At 31.6% G+C, this 17123-nt stretch overlaps 1 protein-coding gene across 1 annotated transcript in view; it reads left to right on the forward strand.

Moving 5' to 3' along the window:
* The first annotated feature begins 4376 nt into the window (after nucleotides 1–4376).
* cd (cardinal) overlaps nucleotides 4377–17123 on the forward strand; it is a 33886-nt gene continuing 21139 nt past the window's right edge. Inside the window, exons 1-4 of the mRNA XM_068770244.1 lie at nucleotides 4377–4458; nucleotides 7659–7806; nucleotides 10257–10417; nucleotides 15060–15294. Coding sequence (XP_068626345.1) covers nucleotides 7676–7806; nucleotides 10257–10417; nucleotides 15060–15294 — 527 coding nt within the window. The 5' untranslated portion in view covers nucleotides 4377–4458; nucleotides 7659–7675. The remainder of the gene's footprint in view (nucleotides 4459–7658; nucleotides 7807–10256; nucleotides 10418–15059; nucleotides 15295–17123) is intronic.

Consider the following 17123-nt stretch of genomic DNA (forward strand, 5'->3'; position numbering starts at 1 on the left):
CATCTTCTCTCATCTCCTCCTTCATCGTATAATGTTCTATCCAAGAATACTATATTGTCAATGCGTAGAATTAAATGTTGTCGGTGCTCATTCAGGAAGCTAATTATTGTCGCGCACTCTTTATAAAACTACTAGCTGTTCCCGCAAACGATGTTTTGCAAAAAAAATAGAGTTTTAATTAACAAAAAAAATAAGGGTTGATCGTAGAGGGGTGAAACTTTAAGGTTGTATGTATTTTTGTATGCTGTATCATAATAAAATAAAAACCAAAAAAATTGTCTAAAAAAAATAATTTAGGGGTGGATCTCCCTTATCACTTAGGGGTATGAAAAATAGATAGTAGCCGATTCTCAGATCTACTGAATACGCATATAAAATTTGGTAAAAGTCGGTCAAGCCGTTTAGGAGGAGTTCAAGTTCGAATACCGTGACACGAGAATTTTATATATTAGATATTTGTAAAGAGCGACTGTTGAGTTTCAACTTCGACTTCGACTCTTCTCAGTAGAATTGCCTTCCGAGCCGAGCGGTAGCTTCCTATAGGGACAACAATGCCGACTTTTGTTCATTGATGTCTATACCTTGCAATGGGCATCTATCTGCTGGAAAAAAAACTGAAGAACACTAAAGGTGTTACGTCATCTTTTAAAGATGTTTTTACCTCTACAAACACAAATTCAAAATATTAAATATTTTCAATTACTTAATACAGGTGATTGATTATATAAGTGCAAATTTAAGTTCACGGACCCCTCCGTTCCGTGAACTCACCTCCGATGGAGCTGTAACAGCCGCAAGGCTAACAGCACCAACATCATACGAGACAATAGATAAGTGCAAAAGATTTAATCGGGTGAATATATAACTCATTTACTGTGTGATTTTAGAAATAATAAATAATCGTAATGCGTGTAAATAGCGTTTTCATAATTCGAATTGTTAAATTTGAAAATTAATTGTTGTCTACTTTCTGTCCCTCCACCCTTTGTGTTGCCAGTTGTTGTTGGCCAGTCGCATTTCAATAGGGAAAAAAAAAATTATGAATATCGGAGTTATATTTTATACAGGTAGATTACAGGTGTAAAAGCTTCAAATCTTTTTGCTGACAAATATAACACATTTATCTCTTTAAAGCTTCACACATGACCTACTCGAATATATCTACTTCTTTTTTTTTAAATTTACTCTTAGTAAAAGTTTTTTTTTAAAAAAAAGTGTCAGAGCAGAAACCACATCACCTATATTAAAAGACGAATGCAATGACATTCTAAAAAAAACATTATTATCAATATATCAGTACGAAATATTTAGACGAAAGAAATAATTATATGTAGCATAAAAAAATATTTTCGATCTGAATTCGGAATGGATTCAAAAAATCAGTTACCTCGTGAGTTTGGTCAAAGTAGGTTGTGGTGTTGTGGAACCAGTTTCATATATATTAATCGGAAAAGAACGTAACGGACGAACAAGAGTTATTTACATGTAGTTATGGAAAAAATTTGATACAAACATCTAATATAGATAAGGTAGTATATGTTTTTTAATTTAAATATATCACCTTGTATCATCTTATATAACATAAACACGTGTTTATATTCGGCGTTTCGTCTTCATTTCTAGATATATCTAACACAGACAAGATTTTGTAGACATATTACACATTATATACATCCAACTCTTTTTTTACGACATAGATATGTTCCTTAAAAAAATAAGACGATCAAAAAAATACATGTAACATATGGCAAATTCGATGACACGTTCAAAAACCTTAAACAATAATGTAAAACAAAAAAAAAACACTTTCTCAAAAAGGCGTACATAATATTTTACTCATATTAAATAAGGATTTATAAAAAGAAAACAATTCATTTTAATTAAAAAAAATATTCTGCGAAAAAATAACATCTATAAATACAAAACAAAGTCAGAAATTTAAATTAGGAATAAAATTTAATTTTGGAATTATCCATCGATGCACATTTATTTACGTGCAGATGTCAAGCACAACCGTTAGTTCGATGAAAGTTGACACTTCTGTTGATGTTTCTGTAAGCAATTTCAAAATTAGAATTAAAAAAATTATAGGAAGTCGGGTTATAACAAAAATTACCATAAAAAAGTAATTTATGTATTGTTAAAAAAATTGGTTTTATGTTCTAAAGACTGTATCGGGTTTGCCAAACTCTGACAGTCCGAAGGTTTTTTAAATTGGAATTTTTTACCAGACACAAATAAACAAGTATTAAAAAATTAAGTAAAAAGGTTAAAAGTTTTTTAATGAATTTTTTTATTGAAAACTTAAATAAATAATTAACATTTATTTTATTTCTCTTAATAATTCTTTTTAACGGAATGATAATATTTTATAAAATATTAACACATACATGAAATGGAAACTTGGGTAAACTAACTGAACCAAAAAATCCTTCAAAGAGCCGCATTGGGCTCTCGAGTCACAGGTGGCCTATGTATGTAAAATAAATAAATGTATACGTAGTTACCACAGAAAATAAAAAAGTACAATGGTCGGTCTTATATTACATAGCTATTTCTTCCATATAACCATTGTTAACGTGTACATATAGACAAAACATGCATATATACAAACATATGTATATAGCATGCATTTATTCATATACTTAAAGTAAAATAATATATAATTATAAATATAATAAATAATTTCTTAAAGGTCTATACACTATGCATAACATACATGTCAACGTCAATTATCCGAGTGTCCTTACATCAAAGCAGAACACAATATCTCATACAAATATATGAGTAAACAATTCTAAATTAAAAATATATATATATATAACATAGTGTTTACTGTCATTATGCTCTTTGGTACACTACAAGGATAGCGCTGTTTTAAAAATAAATAAAAATAAATTCTGCTATTTAAATAAATATTTTTTTTATTCAACACGTGGTCAGTTGACGACAGATTAATCCACAAGCTCTAATCGACTACATTTGTTATTTATTCATCAACATATCAAATACAGCCGCACAAGAAATTGTAATTTTTTTCCACTAGAACCTACTATAACTTATCAGGAAACTATTAAAATATTTTTTAACGAAATCGTTAAAATAAATTTTAAGCTATGACGTAACCAATTCGAATTTATTTTTTATTTATATATGATTAGAAATATGTGTAAAAACTTGTTAGGCGGGGAACAAATACAAAAATAAATTTTAATGTCTAATAATCTGAATTTTTAAAACGGTTTTTTTACTATATTATCATTACGTTATTTAAAATAGCAAATTATACATACATTAACCAAATTAAAACTATAACCATTTCCTATCACTCTGTATAATTTTTATATTATATCTTGTCGAAAATTATGTTACAAAATTTTACAAGAACTAATGAAATTTAAAAATTACCAAATAACCAAAGCTACCAAGTAATAAGAATAAAAAAGATCTATTATTGATTATAAATATTTCTCCGTTCCACTTATATATTCACAGCAATCGAAAAAAGTTGATCTGTCAATGCGGTGCATGTTTATATTCATGACTTTCTTCGTCTACACCCTGTAAAACCGAGATACTCCAAAAAAATAACATTCTTGTGCCATACTAAATTAAAGCAGCTGTGATACGACTCCGGTTTTCAAAATCACATCCCACAGTCAAGGACAGCTAGTCGATACAAGTTTAACGTTTCAAAACTACGTTTTTTTTTATATCTATTAGAGATTTGAACTGCCTTCAACTTTGTATTGCTTATTATAAGAAATGTAATATGTTTGTTATACGTATATAAAATGATAAGAGTAAATGCTTTAAAGAGATGAGTGTATAGCTCATTTATCAGTTTTAAAGCCTACACCTATTTCTAATAATATTCTCATAGCCTCTCAGTAGCGTCTGCAGTGACAGATAATAAAAATTAATTCATTTTAACACGAATTTTAAAAACGCTTTTTCTGTAATTATTGATTTTCGCATAAGTTGTACACGTTAAAATGAGTTATATATACATAAATAAATTAATAATCATGTATTTGTAAAGACATTAAGCCCAATCCTTTATACTATTTGCGCTACGCGACACTGATTTTTAAACACCACATATTAAAAATTTAATTAAAACACATTAAGCCTAATATTAATAGATATTATACATATATCCGGGACATAATTGAAAGGATTAACATAAAAAAGCGTATTAGATTAGCATTACTTTATAATCGTTGTCTGAATTCCAAATAATTGGTTTAATTAATCAAATAGTAACCGCCATATTGGTCGCGGCGGCCTATGGCAGTTGTCAACGAAAGCGCGCGGACGCCGGTCGGTCACTGGTCACGTGACACAGACGCGTTTAGTGCGGTGAAATATATCGATATATTTATGTGTTTCTTCGCTACAATATCACGAAGAATCTTCTTAAAATAATTGATGTATAAATAAATAGTTACCAAAAAAGTGAGTATGCATTATAATATTTAAATATTTTTTAACAATAAACAACGGTTTTGAGTCACTTCCAAAAGCTCCTATGGAGAATACTATGGAACACTCGTTCATCAATGGTATTCTCATGTCTGAAATAAAGATGATGATACCAAAACTTTTAAATTATTTTTATTACTAATGTAAATTACAAATTTCTTAGACTCCTTAAGCTGTTGGTCGGAATATTTTTTTTTCGAGAAAATCGAAAATACAGCAAGCGTCATTATTTTTACGTTAAAATTCCTAAGATTAAAGAGGTAGAAATTAATAATCCAAAAAATGTTTAGATAACAAAAACTGTTATTTTTATTTATTCTCATTCTAATATTTTATGCCGTGAACTTCTAATCACAGTTAATATAATAAATAAATTTAATAAATATTTAATACTAGATTATTATTTGTTTCTCTATAAAAATAAATCCCATGATTTCATCATAGGTTCTCCAAACCACCCTTAACTTACACCTATATTGCATCACTCTACAACATATATCTTTAAAGATCTCTCTTTTGTGATTATAAATCAGATAAATCGATTCTACATCGAAAAAATCACCTTTCAGTAACAATACTGCTTTAAAAATAAAATTAAAAATATAAAACCTATTTTGACACGGGCTCACTTTTTAAATTAATAAAAAAAATACAACACATATCGATAGAATCACATCTTCGTGAATAAATTAAGTTAGTTTTAACATTTTAATACAAAGATTCCTTCGTATGCTTATTACATTGATTTTATTATTTCGTTGTATAATTTTATAGCATATATAATGGATAAAACATAAATATTAATAAACATAATTTTTTTATTATCTTTTTTATAACGTATCCTAATAAAGCTAATATTAAAAAAGTTAAAATGACATGCATATATTTATAACAATTTTTTTTACTGTTTTCAGTAAATTTTCTTAACAAATGTGTACGGTTTAACAATACAGTGTATGTAAATTATCAAATAATAAATGAATATTAATTAGCAGCGATAGCCTAGACCAGAGTTCCCCAAACTTTTTTGTGTCGTAGACCCCTTGCCGTGTTTTTCCGTGTTGGGTAGACCCCCTACTTACCTGATATTGATTTCCTGTAAATTTCTAACTGTAGTGAAGTTTAGTGTCAAAAACTTAAAGTAAAAACACATGTTAATTTATACATTTATTAATTGAATTTAAATGAAAACTACTCAAAATAAAATTTTGTATCTGTTATGTAAAATATACGTAACATTAAATAAACATAAAATAAACTATAAATTAAATAACTTAAGCAATAAGTCAATATTTTTAGTGAGAAGGATGAACCTGATTCTTTAATAATAAATTATCAACATTTGGCGTCAATTTTGTAAGTAATTAAAGTAATTTTATAAACATTTATAATATTTTTTTTTACTTCATAGGTACTTTTATAAATAATGAAAATGTTTCGATAATATAAGATAGTATGATGTAAGTAAATAGGTACTATCAGTGTATGTGTTGAGATCCACTATCGTGGACTCCCATTTTCATTTCATGGACCCCCAAATTTTTTTTCGCTGACGTAACCCCTTGCAGGTTATCATAGACCCCTAGGGGTCGATATAGACCACTTTGGGAATGACTGACCTAGACTGAGAGACTGACGGAGACTTACAATTAAAAAGCAGATTTGAGTCCCGGGATACAATCTTATATTATAGACACTTTGTTCATTAATTATATAGGATTGTTACTGCTCTCAAAGTTCCAGAGGATGGGCACCAGCGTCTTCTGAGTACCATGTGTGGCGAGTGGGATATATCCCACCCATCTCGGAATTTGAACCTGCGTTTTACAATCGCAAGTTTCTGTTCTCTACCACTGGACTACCACTGCTCGATCCAAATAACGAGTATGTGTAAATAATATTAGACTATCTGGTGACCACGATTGACCACCACGCTAGTCACGTAAACCGCGAGTCAAGGACATGAGACAGAATATATTTGAGCTGCGGTTTTTTGTGTAAGATATACAAGTTCTTTTGAAACTTTAATACGGGAGAAATGATAATAAAATAGATATAGGTATCACTTGGAATAAATAGTAAAATGTAAATAAAATCGAAAAATTGAATTAAAACTGTGATAATGTAGCAAACTGTGGTGCAAGGAAGGTGATGCACGGGTGGCGATTTGAATGTGAACAAAAGATAGAGATTGTGAAGGATGAAAGGAAAAAGTGAACGTACCTGAAGTTGTAACTTCCCTGCCCCAAACAAGGAGGGAACGAGAGATCCCTAAAAAGAGGGAGAGGGAGGCATAAAAGAACCATAATACGGGGTTGGTTTGAACTTCAATCTAATATATAAAATTCTCGTGTCACGGTGTTCGAACTTGAACTCCTCCGAAACGGCTTGACCGATTTTTACCAAATTTTATATGCGTATTCAGTATGTCTGAGAATCGGCTACTATCTATTTTCCATACCCCAAAGTGGGTGGTCCACCCCTAAATTTTATTTTTAATTTTTTAGACATTTTTTTTTTGGTTTTTATTTTATTATGATACAGCATACAAAAATACATACAAACCTAAATTTTCACCTCTCTACGATCAACCCTTATCTTACATTTGTTAATTAAAAACTTTAATTTTAAACTTTAATTATTTTTTTTTGCAAAACAACGTTTGCGGGATCAGCTAGTATGTATACGAGTATATATATTTGACTTTTTATATAAAATTGCGTATTATAACATTTGAATATTGTTTATAATTATTTAAATTATTCTATTTATTAGCATAAGCATTAGGCTTTTATCTCGATATTAATGTGTCAGCCAAATCAATAAAATTTATGATTATTTATTTAATAAAGGAATTTATAAAGTAGTGATAGATATTAATCAAAACTAGTCGATGTGAATGGTAAAAGTTTATAGCACTAGAAGAAACAATCGTCTAATTTCGGCTTCGTAGAGCACTATCTCTGTCCCACACTACCTATGTGACGTTTTGTCATTCGTTGTATTTCGTGCGACAGAGATAACGCTCTACGAAGCTGAAACTATCCGATTGTCTCTTTCCAAAGGTCGATGTGCAATATTTAACGCCGGGTACTGTACAAAACATTGTGCTTAGATTATTTATAAGTTGTAAATATATATCGTGTATAAATAATATATGTTTTCTCTGCTAGAGTAACGAGAAGCGAAGATGCAACGCTCTGCCAGCACGTCGGAGCGCACACCTCTCGTGCAGCCAACCTATGTGTTCGAATCCAGCATCTCAAGGAGCTACCAGAAACGGCTGCGGAACTTCCAATGCATCGTCTGCATTATTCTCATGTAAGTGATATACGATCAGAAATGCTAAACTTACTAATTTTGTAAGATATATACGTGGGACAAACTTTAAGCAACATATGTAAGTTCGACTTTGTGAGGTCACTGTTCATCTGAAACACAGTAATGGCCAGACCGTGGTCCACCTTGTGGCCCACTGTCCGGCGTTCGGAAGACTGCGCGCAGATTCCGAATGCCGGATGGGCAAAAAGATAGAGGAAAGGAATATCTCGGCCATCATGCAAGACGAAGGGGAGAAAGAATGCTTCCTCAGCTACTGCAGGAAGGTGGTGATAAATGCAATAGGTAAAAGTAAAACGAACACTAAAATATAGAAATAAAAGGAATATAGTAGTACCAAAAATAGTTTAATAAATAGTATAATATAAGATGATAATTACAGAGAAAATACGTGTTAAATATTTGAACAATAAATAATGTTGCAAAATAAAATAGTAAGGAAACCTAGAATGTAGTGGTTGAGGATGAATGTATGGCTAAAGGAATGAAAGAGAAAGACTGGGAAAATTGTAGAATGAAAGAAACAGTACGACAGATAAGATCTTATATATAAGAGAAAATGATAATAATAAAAAATATGAATAAATTACTAGAATTAAAAAGTCCCTATCCCACACGAGATAGGGGAACGAGATGTCCCCAACAGCGGAGACCATATAATTAAAAAAAACACAGTAATGGCGAAGACGAAGGTCACATATGTTGCCAGTGATGACATATGGATCTGAGACGTGTTCTCTTATGATTTTTATATGAAGGCTCGATGTCACCAAGAGAGCAATATTTAAAGCATAGCTGCGAGATGGATTCAGCGAAGCTTGAAGAATTTCTCTGCAACTGATGTGGCTTCACTTATGTTAGCTTTTTTTGTTAGCTTTATTTAACCGTGCGTCGTGTTAGCCTTATGGTTAATAAATCGTGTCGTGGTGAACAGGACATCACATTTTCTCTGTTCTTTCCGAATCGTTTCATCTCCACCATCTAACCCGTTTGGTTTACTTACACATACTCTGTTGTTGTTCATTAAAGTGAACATGTAGAAATATATGTTAAACTTTACTTTACTAGATTTTTTTGTTTTTGTATTTACTTTTTGAGGAAACTTCAAAACTAGTTACATTCTAACAGGTAACTTATACAACAAGATGTCAAGTTTCTGCATTAAGCATTATTAATATTGTGAGGACGTGGAAAAGGATCATAATCCTACATAAAAGAAAGTTACTCAATAAACTCATATACAGGATGTGCAACAAAGTTTTACAAGATATATATAAATATCGACACATATACCCACATACATATGCCTATATACACGTGCTTCCACACACATACGTACAATACATATGTAAATTTTAAACTCGTTTTATATATATATATATAACCTATCATAAATATATATATATATATATATATATATATATATATATATATATATGATAGGTATAAGAAGAAGAATGCCATTATAAAAGATATATAGATTATTTACATTCTAATCTAGATTCTATCATATGAGCTCTTTTAGCTTTTTGTCATAACATACACAGAAACATAAATAAACGTGTTATTACATATAAAAAAAACTGTGAAACAGATCACCTGCATAAAAGGCTTTATTAATAATATACAGAGGCAATAAATTCTCTTCACGTGGCTTCAAGTTTTTTAAAACAAACTCGGCGGCCGTGATGAACAAAAATTTGGAACTGCTTCAGCATATATCTGCATTAATTATAGATAATATTTATAAATTAACATGATTTTGTATAAAATTTTGACTATGAAACACACAAACGAGTTAAAGATCACCATAGCTTGGAAATCTTCAAGGACAACAAGAGGCATGAATTCACGATATATGTAGATACTACATACCCGGCGATAAATATGGCACATCGACATTTGGAAAGAGACAATCGGCTAATTTCGGATTCGTAGATCGTGTATCTCTGTCGCACGATATACAACTGACAAAACGTCACATAGGTAGTGTGGGACAGAGATAGTTCTCTACGAAGCCGAAATTAGCCGATTGTCTCTTCTAGGCCTATATATTTTTACCATTCACATCGGCTTCTTTTGATTAATATCTATCACTACTTTAGAAATTCCTTTATTAAATAAATGATCATAATCAATCAAGGACATCAAGAGGCATGAATTCACGATATACGTAGAATACCCGGCGATAAATATGGCACATCGACATTTGGAAAGAGACAATCGGCTAATTTCGGATTCGTAGAGCGTTGTCTCTGTCGCACGACTGACAAACGTCACGTAAGTAGTGTGGGACAGAGATAATGCTCTACAAAGCCGAAATTAGCCGATTTTCTCTTATTTGCCTATCCTGTTTGTTCTTAATAGCTTTTAACCTATATAGATAATTATGTGTTTAAAAATTAATTTAGTTTTACTTTGTTGTTTAATAGACTTGTACTGTCAGTCACTTTGCTGGTGACCGTTGGATACAACCTGGGAAAGGAGGATGGTGATGAAGACTCCAACGGGCTGGAAGCTGATGAGGAGGTCGCCAACCTGACCGTGCCCGCCACACTGCTGCCTTTGCTGACTATGTCGTGGCCTTTGAAAGGTGAGCCAGAATCATAAATATCTATTCTCCATTTATTTAGTTCCCATGTTTATTAAATTCTAGCCTTGTTTACCCCTTGACTTGGCAGATTTTTTTTTTAAATATTACATTAATATTCATACCACTGGACTTTTAAGACCCAAGGATGCCAACAGAAAAAAACTTAACAAGCGTTCGAAAATTAAGAAATTACCTAAACATTCACATACAAATGATTACTTTGCGTTCAAAATTGATGCCACTATTTTTTTTTAATTCTGGTGTATCTCTACACATACATTAACAAGAAAAGGGTTAAAAAATTATTAGATTTAACAATAATAGTATAAAACTTATTGCTTAATTACGAATAAATTGTACGACCAATTATAAATAAACATGAAATGTACAAAAATCAAAGAAAATAAAAAAAGAGAAAATAAAAAAACGGCGGATATAAATTTTACTCAAAAAATCGTAGAAAAAACATAAGTTTTGTTGAATTGAATAAATATATATGTGTACATATATACACCAATACCTCGCTTTGCGTCGTTTCGTTTTTTTGCGTCGCTGCTTAATTGGTACTAGTTTTCACTGCGTCGTTAGATTTTCGAGATTGCGTTGTTTTGGGTTCGAGTCTTTAATTTTTTTTCTTTTTAAATTTTCTTTTTTTTCTAAAAGATGGCAACACTTTTGTTTCTAATTACGCCATGCCATCAAAACTCGGTGATTCCCTTTCTAACTAAATATCAACGCAATTTAAATACAGTTTTATTTTCACTTTGTTTTGCTAATTTTAGAGTTCAGTTTCAATTATGTAGTGTGTTGTAAATAAAAAATAAAGATAATCAAAAATTTATATAAATTTTTACTTGTTGTTTCTAGTTACAAAAAAGGTAAATGTTAATCCAATTTAATTATTGGCAGAGTTATATTATTTTTGTTTTTTAAATGTCTACTTTGTTCAATTTTCTTTTTAAATAGTAGTAATTTCGTGACGCTGGAACCTATCTTCGATATTTACATGGTTTGCTAAAGAAAATCTTAATTCACTTTGCGGCGTTTCAATTTGCGTCGTGTTTTTTTGGAACGTACCCACGACGCAAAGTGAGGTATTGGTGTATATATATATGCGATTTTTGAGGGAGACCTTAGTCAATAGTAGGCGTCCATTGACTGAAAAGAAGTAGAAAGGATAACAAAATAATAGATACAAAAGAAAACTTTAATAAATTTAAAAAATAAAAATATAGAATTGTTACATTATTCTATAGTGAAGGTGTAGCAAGAGAGGTGATGTGTGAAACGTATGAAAAAGAATGGAAACGAATGAGTACAATAGAGGAATGAATGAAAGATCGAAGAACAAAGGAGCGTAATTACAGAAAAAAAGTATATAGTATATAAAGTAATTTATTGTAAATAATATACATGTATACACATAGCAGTGGAGCATGAAAGGTCCAAAATAAAAGGAAACCAAAAATTTTTTAAGGCTTCATGGGAGTTTAATGCTACCCAGTAAGCTGGTAATGGCGGAAGGTCCTTCTAAGTCTCCGTTACTTGAATATGTCGCCTTCAAGTCAAAATGACATGTATTATATTGGGTCACATTGAAACGGAGTGTTTTATCATTAGTAAATTATTGAATATATTAATAAATGAAATGGTGATTTTTTGTCCCACTCGCACAAGTTTGTTTGTAGTTATCTGTCTCTCTCTTCGATTCGAAATCCGGAATTTCGATCGAATATATCTTCCATGGCATTTTCATTTTTTTGTAAAATTTGATACATTTTTAGTAAACACGTTCTGTTACAAGAGCAAAAAATAAATAGAAAACAGCTATTTAACTCCAGTATAATGGCATTTTTCATTAACTTAAAATAATGAAACAAGAGTAAATGCAGTTGTTTTTTTCATTTTTGTGCCTCTAAACCATACCGCCGCACTTACCGAATAAAATAAAAAAAAATTAAATATTGGTTCTATCTCAAAAATATTATCTGCATAAAGCAGTTAAAATAAATATAGAATAGAAGTAATGTTTTTACTCGCATCGTATAATTTTATTCTTGTACTTTACCTTGTATAAAAAAAAATTAAGATATCTTTGCATAATTCCGTCGTTTTTGACAAGAAAATTATGATAAAAATTTACAAGGTGTATTATAACTCGTAGATTGTATATATATATAAAAGCAATAAAAATGATATAGGCGACTGTCATTTTATTCGCAGTATATACAGCGTGACATATATAGCTCATATGCTGTAAATATATATATATCATGGATTCAAAGACCTTGGCCCACCGGTCGAATACTTATGGCCCGCCGACAGCAAAAATAATACTCTCGTACTTCCGAAAAATATTGAATTCTATTCCAGAATAAAACCAAAAAAATTTAATTACCTATACTTCTGGCGGCCGGCCCGCCATCAGTTCATGATTTGCCCGAGTGGCCCCTAGTCTTAATAAGTCTGTGCAACCATGATATATATCATATTCCGATTGAACAGTCCTGCGGTAGAGGACTGAAATTTAAGATCATAAGTCGCGGGTTCGATTCCCGGGATACAGCCTTATATAATTCACACTTTGTACATTAATTATATAGGATTTCTATTGCTCCTAAACAAGTTTTAAGATATATCCCTCTATAAATATATTTGGGAGAGACCGACGCCTTGCACTTACCGTCTATCCAAAAAGCAATGGTTTTAAAATAAATAAGATAATGATAATATAATAAAAAACTTGTTTTCAAAATTCGAATAACCTCATAATAAAATTATATATTGTCTAATTTTGTCTCTGCAAACTTTATACTGCCATACAGTACCCATATAAATATTACACATCGACTTTTGGAAAGAGACAATCGGCTAATTTCGGCTTCGAAGAGCACTGTCTCTGTCCCACACTACCTGTGTAACGTTTTATTAGTCGTTGTACTTCGTGCGACAGAGATAACGCTCTACGAAGTCGAAATTAGCATAGCCGTATTAGAATTTCTGTGTTTGGCACTAATTGGTGTAACATAACTCCTGAATATGCCCCGTGGAGGGGTGAAACACGTGTTGAGTGATTTGACGGTGGTATTTGTGTAATTCGCATTGTTTGCCGCATACGCATTTATCAGCGGGCTGGCGGGCGGTGCACTTTGTTGCACGACTACCACTGCATGTGCGGAAGTGGCTAAATATTGGTCCTTTTCTTACTTAGGATGGACTTCCGCGAGGTAACGTCTGATTCCATTAAATACCATATTTTACACAAAAATCGATTGATTTGTTATCGCTACGGCATTGATTTGTATACTAGATAGCAAAAGGTTTTTAATAACAAAAATGTTGTTGATAAGAAATAAAAACTTATTAAAAATGTTGTCGTTTGAATTTAACTTAAGAAAGCGACATTACTTTCCGGTTGCCCTAATATAAACCATTCTAAATATTCAGACCAGTTTAAAGACAAATCTCTTTGATATATCACATAATTAAATCTTGACAGATCACACGTGAACTTCGGATACTTAAATGATTTTAAGTTACGTGCTTAGTTTTTTTTTAACTCCCACGCCAAGTATATTAACGATACAGATAGGAAACTGGTTAAAATTGTTAAAAAAAATGTATATTAATATATCTCATTAGAATTGACTATATTACAATCTGATTCGTGCTACAACTTGAATACGAATTAATGGTAAGATTCTTCATAGAATTTCGATAGAACCGGTTCCAAACGAGTTGGTCACCCGTGCCTCAGAAAAATAATTTTGAGATAAATTTCAACAGGAATTTATTATCTATACTCTTAAGCTGCGTTTCCACTGGCAATATCATTAATCGAAAAAAAAATTATTTAATAATCACACTAACTCGCACATCTTTAGTGGAAACGCAGCTTAAATGTTAATAAAACCTTTTTTTTGGTTCAAGCACTATATATTTCATCATATGCCTCTCCTCTAGATATCTTCAGAGTCTTCTCACCACCTCAAAGTGATTTATCCACCTTCCGACCACCCTGTTCATCATCTTCACTCAACTTAAAACACCACAGCCGCAATATGTTTTGCAAACTTTCACTTGTTTATATTATAACTTCTTGTAATTCTCTGTTAATATAAACATTATATCATCAAGAATTGAATACACAATTCACCGAGAAAACAAAACTTAATTTTTAATGTAAATTTAATTTTAAAATACGTAAATACAAATACTAAATTTTCATAATATTTTCACTAACCGAACTTAATTCAGATTCTAAATATAACGAAAACATTCCTTCGCTCAAACTGTTTAAGAGGAATATTTTCTGACGCATTTTAATATACAAACTTAAATTGAAATATGTGTGAAAGATTTAAAAAGATAAATGTATATTTAAAATTCAAATTTAGAAATTGAAGTTCGCGAAATTATCGAACGACAGGTATATATTATGGGGGATGTACTATAATCCCCATGCTTGAGCGGGTTGGCGATAGTAGTGTGGTATTATGGTACGCAGAGAATGCTGCAAATCCTTTGGAAACTTGTTTTGTGTGCAGTGGCAATTATATATAATTAATGCACAAAGTCGAAAATCAAACCCGTGACCTACGATCACAAGTTTTAGTCTACCACTTGTATGTATTATGTGCAGGCAAGCCACCAGCCTCATGGGAGAAACAGCCGTCACCTGATGATATCACAACCGCAGTGTCTGCGGGGAAGGAGGCGCTGATGAAGCGGAAACAAATAGAGACCACCCTGACGCCGTTACCCATGGACACACCAGCTGCCAGGGCACAACGCGCTGCCGCTACATCTGCAGCGGTCAAACCCCTGGCAGAGACCGCCTTTGCTGTGGAACACGCCACCAGAGTACTCGCCAATGGGTAAGTTGACATCACCTTTAAACATAGATTATGTATGTAACACTATGAAATATTTATATATTCTACTTAAAAAACGTGCCAATGGGCACAAGCGTACAAAACAGATCACCAGCTGGAGTTTCAAAATTTTGAAGTGAAAATCATATATATATATATATCAATATATTCTGTGGTTGGCGATGTGTTGGGTAAGTTTATTTTAGAAAGAGACGATATTTTTCCTTCTCGCCCTCTCTCTCTCTCTTTTTATCTCTCTCTTTCTCTCCCTCTCTCTCTCTTTCTCTCTCTCTTTCTCTCTCTCTTTCTCTCTCTCTTTCCCCCTCTCTCTTTCTCTTTCTCTCTCTCTCTATATGACATTTATTATTCACATCTGATGATGGGGTCTGACTTCTTCGTTTTTCGCTTCCACTTCGCTCTATCCGACGATTCATTTTCGGAAACTTTGCAGAACCGTCTTTTTTGACCACATCCATCCATCTAGTTTTCATCAAAAAAAAATTCCATCTCTTAAAGAAAATTCATATAGCTCGCATATGAGTTTAACTGAAGATATTTTGATATTCTAGTAAATTTAGGCAGGTAATCTATTTGTATATTTAAATGAATTCTTATCGCTGAAACAAAATAATTACAGTACCTGGCGATATAATGCACATCGATCTTTGCAAAGAGATAACCGGCTAATTTCGACTCTGTTTTACTTAACAAAATTTTACAGTTAAACCTATATTTCGTACCACACAAAAAACTCGGTCAAAAATAACCTTTATGCACAAACCAAACGAACAATGGCCGCTTGTAAAGGCATTCAATTGAGATAAACCGAAGGAAGTCGGTCGATAAACCAATAGCATGAAATAGGACAACATTTCTTGATACTCGAATTTCAATTGGACTATTGTATTACGGATAATTCAAAACTAATACTATATACAAAAATATTCTAAACATCGAAAGTAACCAAGATGTCGTAGTGGACTAGCGGACTAGGACTTCCGCCCACACACACGTATACACATACACACACACAACTAACCTACAACGCAATTTGAATACAGTTTTAATTTTACTTTTTTTTGTTAATTTTAGAGTTCAGTTTCAATTATTAGTGTATTGTAATTTTTTTTAAATAAAACAATAGATATTTATAAATTTTTACATGTTATTTCTGGTTACAAAAAAAGTAACTATTTTTTTCCAATTTATTTATTGGCAGAGTTATATTATTTGAGTTTTTTAAATGTTTACTTTGTTCAATTTTCTTTTTAAAAACTAGTATTTTCGCGACCCTGGAACCTATCTTCGACCTATACATGGTTTGCTATAGAAAATCTTAATTCACTTTGCGGCGTTTCAATTTGCGTCGTGTTTTTTTTTTTTGGAACGTAACCACGACGCAAAGTGAGGTATTGGTGTATAATAACCTTCAACATAAAACTACGAAGTTTCCAAATTCACATCGGAAAATATCCCATAATAAACTCACACGTGTTTTTTGTGATCAATTTTACATTTCATTCTTTTAATAAAACCAAGGAAATATTTAGATAAAAATGCCTCGATTACTGCGTATTATTTATTCGTCTATTTTATTTCAATCGTTCTATTTTCAACTTTGAATTTATCTTGCTTGTTATTCTTAGTTAAAAAGAGTTTTTAGTTGATATGTGGAACTTTATTTATTGACTTATTTCTGCCGATAGACGCAAAATGCCTCCCCCAAAGATATCTATGGGGGATATACCATAATCGCCACGTTCGGCAGGCGGGTTGGCGATCGCAATGTTGTATTATGGTACACAAAAGACACTGCTGCCCATTTTCTAGAA

This window comes from Battus philenor, unplaced genomic scaffold (genome assembly GCF_028537555.1).
Source record: "Battus philenor isolate CCGP_79_NKW_IND1 unplaced genomic scaffold, ilBatPhil1.0.hap1 SCAF_3, whole genome shotgun sequence".
NCBI lineage: Eukaryota > Metazoa > Arthropoda > Insecta > Lepidoptera > Papilionidae > Battus > Battus philenor.